The sequence below is a fragment of the Leptidea sinapis genome, chromosome 15, assembly GCF_905404315.1.
Source record: "Leptidea sinapis chromosome 15, ilLepSina1.1, whole genome shotgun sequence".
Classification (NCBI taxonomy): Eukaryota; Metazoa; Arthropoda; class Insecta; order Lepidoptera; family Pieridae; genus Leptidea; species Leptidea sinapis.
The window spans coordinates 11,058,611-11,066,700 of record NC_066279.1 but is presented as its reverse complement, the minus strand read 5'-3'; the positions used below and the strand labels follow the sequence as shown (position 1 = coordinate 11,066,700).

General features: G+C 35.2%; 1 protein-coding gene across 1 annotated transcript; it reads left to right on the top strand.

Annotated features, from left to right (window-relative positions):
- The first annotated feature begins 816 nt into the window (after positions 1–816).
- On the top strand, positions 817–7,731 carry LOC126968447 (uncharacterized). The gene is made up of 2 exons (XM_050813470.1): positions 817–1,078; positions 4,654–7,731. Exons 1-2 carry the CDS (start codon positions 1,026–1,028, stop codon positions 6,209–6,211), a joined length of 1,611 nt encoding a protein of 536 aa, XP_050669427.1. The 5' UTR covers positions 817–1,025; the 3' UTR covers positions 6,212–7,731.
- Positions 7,732–8,090: the final 359 nt, after the last annotated feature.

The window sequence follows — 8,090 nt, the reverse complement described above, 5'->3', positions numbered from 1 at the left end:
AAAACGAAAATTCGTAACAAAAATTGTTAACAGTCACTCATATTTTGAATGAATGACATGTCACATGACACTCAAACCAAAACAAACAAAAGAGTCGAATATATGTTAGAGCGAGACAGCGTTTGCCGCTATTATTTTTAGTGCAGTGCCATACATATTCGAGTTTATTAGAGAGTTGCGCCAGGCTGGCATTGAACACAATTATTGTAATCTTTGATTGCTTCATTGTAATGTTTGAATTGCTTGATTTCAACCCACAGAACACTTTTAATCTAACGAGTTTCAACCTGTATTCCACAGAACACTTTTACTCTAACGAGAGTCTATATTCAGTGTTTATATTATCTTTGCTTTAATGATAATTGAACCTACCATTACGTAACAAAGGGGACTGGGCACAGAACTGGGGAGTGGGGAGCCGTCAGTGTCAAGTCCAAGATGGCAAGGCCCAAGTGTAGATATGGTGTAGACTGTAGTGAGCTGTAATAGTATTCTGTGGTAGTGAGTAGTCAGTAGACTGTAGATTCAAGATTACGAGGTTACCAAACTGGAAATACATGAGGGTAAATAATATATATCTAATAAGAATAGTGGTGAAATGATTGTGAAATGAATGTCTTACTCTGAATTTTTTTATATAACACTGCTGCTGTCATTGTCTTCAATTAAAATCTAAGACCTTATTATTGATACTGGTAACCCTCTAAATCAAGAAATGGCAGGCCAATGAGCTTGCATCTCGTGCCATAAAATAAATTAAAAAAAAAAGAATTGGCAGGTAGCAGCCCTACATTTGTAAACAATAAACAAATCGATCCTATATTTCTGCGAGTTGTGATTGTGGTTTTGACTTGTGATTCAGTGATCAGTACAAACTACCCACTGAGTATTCGACTACCTATTCGGATTTCAGTATCCTTCGTGTCGATAGACTAAAATTATTCTTGGCTAGTTGTAAGATACCTACTGTACAATTTAAAGACGAGTTTATATATTTTTAAAACAGCAGTGAAGGTGATCCTACCATGTCCACAAACGTTTTTTCTGAATCATCATCTATCTTTAAAGATAAGGACAGGTAATTAGTTTTGTACTTTTGTTTATATTAAGTAAGAGTAAGTTATCAATCGTCCTCCCGTCGCGTCGGCCGGTCATTGCGATTTATGTCAACTGTCACTTTTCACTTGTCAGAAACTGCTAAACAATCTTGGGATGGGAATAAAGGCTTATAGCCGTAAACTATTTACTTATAGTCATAGATACGGTGCGACTAGTATACTTTAGTTATTTTCATAGTATTATGTCGTATAGTATATTGTTATGAGGCAGTGCAGCCGATATTAATCCCATCTTTGTGCTGCAGAAGAGCTATTTGCGCTATTTATAACCTAGGTCCTAAAAATTCATTAAGAGAATAATTTTAAGAAATATACATTTTGACTGTTGCTTCTCAATATATTCTTGGTTCAATATGTTCATAAGCACATTGAGGGATTTGCTAGAAACTGTGACAATCATAATATTAACACGAAGAACTCGGTAAAGTTGAGTTAGTAAGCCTTTTATTGGCCGATGTATATGCTTTGACAATAAGATCCCAGAAAATGCACAAAACAAATGTGTTACGGAATTCTAAAGAATTGTTAAAAAATAGTTGTGTGGGAAAGGTTATTATAACATAAACGATTTTCTTAATGATACCACAGACTGGGAATGAAGCGGACACCCTCAGGTTCTTAAATTATAAATGTTTCTTGTATTACAATGTAATCAATATGTTTATTAAAAAAATAGCCCGCTGAGTTTCTTGCGCCCGTTCTTCTCAAGTCTGAGGCAGCCTATTTTGAATGGGTTTTGACGTCCAATAAGTGATTTTGAATAAAAATACTTAAATTTTAATAAACAATAGGCTTAAAATTACAAAAAAATAGAACTCTTCCAATATTATTGAGTACCAGTATGAATTCCAATCCTTTGTCATATGTTTTATGATTTGGCAAGGAGTATATTGCGGCGTGAATATCGTCTGTGTCAGGTCAGTATGCATTAACATGAAAAAATTGTCCAATGCAAGGATGATGTACATACTACCAAAAACCTAGGTACCCGAAAATGTTAAGAAAATGAAAAACGGCTTAATGTAGAAAGTTGCCAATACTTGTATTGTTTTTCGAAGTAATCTCCGTCCCTCTCTACACATCGTCGCATTACGGAACCACTGAGAAAAGCAGTGGGCCCTTTCTTCCTTAGGGGTCTCTTCTATGGCGAACGCTTTCACCGCTTCTTCAGGGCTCGTAAAGCGAATACTTCGAATTTTATCTTTAGTTCTTGGGAATAAATAAAAGTCGCAGGGCTTCAGGTCAGGACTGTATGGCGGATGACTCATTATCTCGACACCTGCCATAGTCAAATATTCAACAGTCCGTTTTGCGGAGTGCGCTGAAGCATTGTCGTGGTGAAGGAGGATCCTGCTTCGAGGGTGCTGCTGTTGAATTTTTTCCAAGACAACAGGCAAACAGCGATTGACATACCAGTCTGCAGTAACTGTCCTTCCATCTTCTAGCACACCTGTCGCGAAAAACTTGACCTTTCCGACCAAAGAATGAGGCAATCATCTTCTTTCCTTGACTTCTTCCTTTCTTAACCTTAGTTGGTCGATCCTCGAAAGGAAACACCCACTGAGCTGATTGTCTTTTGGTTTCGGGTTCGTAGCAATATATCCAGCTTTCATTACCTGTGACAATGTTAAATACAGCATTTGAGTCACCGCCGTTGAACTCATCTAACATTTGGCGACACCAGTCCATGCAAAGGTGTTTCTGGTCGTCGGTTTAAGGATGGGGAATCCATGTGGTACAAAGCTTCCTGATGCCTAAATGTTCGTGTAATATTTTTTGAACTTGACTCATACCAATGCCTAGGCTTGCCGTCTGCTGATAGGTCACTCTCTTATCTTCCTCTATCATGCGTCGCACAGCACTGATGCTATCTTCAGTAGTCGCTGTGAAAGGACGTCCCTCACACGGATCATCATTGAGATTGCTACGTCCACGCTTAAACTCGTTAACCAATTGGAAATAGTGGCACAAGATGGGGCTTCATTAAGAAATGCTAATAGCAACCTATCATAGCTTTGTTGATGAGTAAGCCCACAACGAAAGTCATAATAAATCATTGACCGAAAAATTTTCTCGTGTTAGGTTCATTTTCACGTGTGACCAGAGTTTTAGATTTGCCGCCAATTCACAAAAACAAATGAATGCAATATACTACGTAAGGTTACCAAAGAGTTCTAAAATTGAAATTCAAAAAAAGTTCTCATTAGCAATGTTTCTAACTTGCCAGTTCTAAACATTTTCAGAGTAACCCACGGCGGGACTGCCTAAGTAAAAATTGAAATTTAGTTAAGCATGAAACGTGCAGCAAAGTAGTTTGACATTAATTTGATATAATAATAACTACAGCATGGCGAAGTATGATCCGGCTGAGTTAGAAAGCGAACAGTAGCCGTCATCTGTTTATCTATCAATGTCGATCGAGTGAATGGCTTTTTTTAGAGTTTCGCTAGGCTGGTGCAATGATTTTTTTTATGACGTTATGATACACTATGATATGTTTTAATGATGGAGCCTCATCTCGTGCCACTATTTACAACAGGTTTAATGAGTTTAAACGTGGCAGTACGATTCTCAACGTCGATCTGCGTGAGGGATGGCCTCAATATCATCAATAAGATTTGTGCGGCGTGTAATAGACACTGATAAAATATTGACCTATCAGTAGATTCTGACAAGCTTAAGCATTGGTATAAGTATGGTAACCTCCGTGAAAATTTTGTGATCAGAAAGCTTTGTGCCGGGTGGACACATCATAATATGAGTGAGGCCCAATAATTACGACATATTGATTGGTGCCGTGCAATGGTTGAAAAACTTAACAGGGGTGATCCAAATGATGTGTTCGACATGCTTAAGATTGACGAAAGCTGGTGTTATGATTTAGAGCATCCAAAACAGTTACTGTAGAGTGCTACACTAACAATTGTTTGCCACTTGTCTTGGAAAAAGTTCGGGAGAACAACGTCGCAATAGGATCTTTCTTCACCATGACTAGGCCTCGTCGCACTCTGCCAGGCGAACGATAGACTATTTGGCGACGTTACATGTGGAATTACTGGGTCACCTGCCCTATACCCCCATCCTTACCTTACGATCCCACCTTACGATTTCTATTTATTCCCCAAAATAAAAGATAACTGCAAAATGCTTTTATCAGTGGTTCCATCAAATTCAGCGATGTATTGACGTGAATGGACACATATTGAAAATGTATAATAAAACCAATAACTCACTAGTTCTATTTTGTGAAGTTATTACCCCTATTCTAAGTGAAATTACAGCTGAAATTTTGACAGTTTAATTGTGCTAAAAATAAAGATGTTTTCTTCCAAAATTACCATAAAAGTTTAAAAAAAGAAGTTCTTTAAATGTAACGGGCACAGTTTTAAATCATGTACGATTTTATTTTATTGTTTCTAAAATATTACATTATAACAGATAAGCTTTTTTTTTAAATTTAACTGTACGAGCAAGAGGTAAGAGTTAAATACGAGTAGTTGTTGTTTTATGTTCAATAATATTTTTTTCTATAAAGATACGGTAAGGCGTGGAGTGCTTCGTCATCATCGGAAGAATCGGACTCGGATTCTGAGGTTGATCTTGGCGAGTTGAACTACCGGGAACAAGAATGTGCAGAATGGAAGACGTCGGGCACCCTCAATAAGTTTCCTTTTACCAGTGTTGGTCAATTTAATATTGGCAAAGCAGAAAATCCTATAGATTTTTTTGAAATTATGTTTAACCCATTATTTATAACTACTCTCGTGGATAGTATTAATACAAACGCGACGAGTGTTTTGGCAGCCTGCAACCAACCCCACAGCAGAATAAACAGTTGGAAACACACAACAGTAAAAGAAATACGAATTTTTATAGCGTTACTTTTTCATATGGGACATATACGCTTGGACAAACTTAATGATTATTGGAAAACAGATATTTTATTTGATTTACCTTTCAAGAACTTTATGTCCCGTGATCGTTTTCTTATACTCTATCAAAACTTATGTTTCACAGATTCAAATACATATACGTCAGATTACAGTCGATTTACTACACCTGTTATAAACTATTTTAACAGTTTAATGAAAAATTTAGTTGCACCCCCTAAAAATTTAACAATTAGCGAAATTTTAAACAGAAAATTAACTATTAGGGAGAACGGTCACAGATATGGAGTAAAATTATATGTCTTAACGGACACTTATGGTATAACTCACAAAATGTATTTGTATAGTGGCACCCATGACACTGATCTTCGAGGAAAGGGTCATTCTGAAAAAATAGTTTTGTTTCTTATGCAAGATTTATTTAATATGGGACATTCACTATATACAGACAAATATTACAACAGTGTGTCATTAGCTGAAAAACTTTTAGAGAAGCGTACTTATTTGACAGGCACGCTTAAGAATAACAAAGTAAGGAATTCATCAATAGCGCGGGTGAAATTAAATAAAGGTACATTCCTTTCATGGTATAATTCAAGGGGAGTCTGTATCACTAATTATAAAAATGTAAGGAATGTACTAATGATTTCTACCGAGCACCATGCTACTATAATTGAATGTACTAATAAACATGGGGGATTACGAAAAGCACCCAAAGTTTTTGCCGAATACAAGAAAAGCATGATGGGTGGTGATAGAGAGAATCAAATCTTGTCATATTACCCGCCATCTAAAAAAACAGCCTTTAAAAATATTGTCATACACGTAATGCAAACCATGGCATTAAATGCTTTCGAAATGTTCAATGAACAAGCAAAAGCATTTGGTGATAACGGCATATCGTATTTAGATTTCCGTATAGAAGTAATAAAGAATTTACTAAACATAAACGTTAATACATTATCTGTTAGTAATAACATTTCGCCACACCCCACAGAAAGTAGAATTGAAGTCTCAAGCGAAGCAAATATACATTTGCCGGAATGTTTACCCAAAAATGATAAAGGAAAAAGTAAAAGGAAAGATTGCAGAAATTGTTTAAAGAAACGAAATGTCCGTAAGGCCACAATATTTCACTGTCCCCTGTGCATAAAAAAGCCTGGTTTGTGTTTAAAATGCTTTCGGGAATATCATAATTACTAATAATGTCTTTTTCAATTAAAATAGATTACTTAGCGCACTCCTTAAACGCATCGGCTCAAGAAGCGTGATTAGATTTTGCAGAATTCTGCTACTTAACAGAATCTATTGAAAACTTAATAGACTTTAAATTAGTTTAACATCACGCTAAGGTAATTTAGTTTTATAAACTGATTTTTTTTTTTTGAAAAAAAATAACCTTTTTAAATACGAGTAGCTAGTAAAACTAGCTTGTTCTTTTTTATGGAAGAGGAGTACAAACGAGCGTACGGGTCACCTGATGATAAGTGATCGCTCCCGACTGTGATTCCCGAGGAATTACAGGAGCGCTGCCTTATTAAACAATATGGACACAATGTTTTAATATATTTGTGTGCTTCTGTTCAATGGGTTTTATCTCACAATGATGATTTCGGCACAGACATTATAAAGAGTAGCAGACCAAACATACGCTAAAAATGGCGGAGCCAAAATACGCATATAGGGAGTGTTGCCGCTACAGGGCCGCACTAGAACCGCTTATCACTTATTGTATAAAGATCTTAGATAAAGATTGTAGACGTATAAATCTAAGCATAATATCTCCTATAAAATTATAAGGTATATCGTAATATATCTTTCAACTTTAATCCACGGCGGCGCAATGGGTTGTACCAATGTGTTTTCGGTTATCGAATTCATAATAAAAAATAAAGTATGTTCGTAGCTATGAGGTAGGCAACGCCTTTGTGATTCCTCTGGTGTTACAAGAGAGGCTTCGGTGATCATACCATCATCACATATTTGGTTTGATAAATGTTTATTGAGTTTGAGATCAATTAAATATTCTTTTTAGTTCTGCAAAGTTAGAACTCCTTCTATATTGTTTGATTAATATAATATAATCTTACTCTTTTAAAAAACTTTTTTTTTTCTGGTAAAACTAACTTTGTGTTTAAATATTTTGACAGTTTAAATTTATGATTTTATGGTTACCATAGTAAATATTGTTCTTGTAGAAAAAACAAGACGTAGCAGCTTGCCAGATGAAACTGAGGATTTCGACTTTACCAGGAACTTCAAATGTATTGTTGCTTACCATATTATCATGTTTTCTTGCCGAACATCGATTTTCTTTATTTCGATCTGACTCTCCCTGACTCTGATAGACGATCAGCGCAAAGCGAGTGAAGTTGACCCTAACATCGAATCCCTATGTATTTTGATGGTAGGGAAAAAATTCGATCTCTAGCAAGAAAAACGTGATGAATGGTTAAGTTATAATATATTTGAAGCTATTATTATTAATAGTCATAATAGGTATAATAGAAGTTGCATAACTGTAAATATCTTCAAATACAATTGTGAAAAATTGTTAATGAACGGTGTTTTGTTAATTTGTTTTAAGTTATTTTTGAATCGTTACAGTAAAGTGATTTATCTATGTATATGAATATAAAAAGATATTTGGGCTATGAATGTGTTTTTATTTATATAATGTACGGTGGTTGATAGCGTTAAAAAAGTACATGCAAGTGTTTTAAAAGCAAAGGGTAATTACAATCTGTGAATCTACTTTATTATTAGCTAGAGGTTCGGCACTTTATTATTAGCCGAGTTCGAATCCCGGTAGTTGCAATCATTTATATGATGAATATGTATGTTTGTTGTGAATATGTATGTAATTGTCGAGTCATGGATTATATGTATGTTTAAGTAAGTATATTGTATTAAATATATCGTTGTCTTGTACCCATAGTACAGGCTATGCTTAGGGCAAGGTTTTTAAGAATTTGTGTAAAAAGTGTGTCACTATTATTATTATTATTTAGCATATACCTAATACTTTATCGATTATATAAAACTATAATTGCCTCCATATTTACGGGTTGGCTGAAATACT

Bases quoted from the DNA above. Each gene is read 5' to 3' on its own strand.
- LOC126968447 (XM_050813470.1), top strand. From the start codon at position 1,026: ATGTCCACAAACGTTTTTTCTGAATCATCATCTATCTTTAAAGATAAG. The intron at 1,079-4,653 runs GTAATTAGTTTT...TTTTCTATAAAG, and splicing joins ATCTTTAAAGATAAGGACAG to ATACGGTAAGGCGTGGAGTG.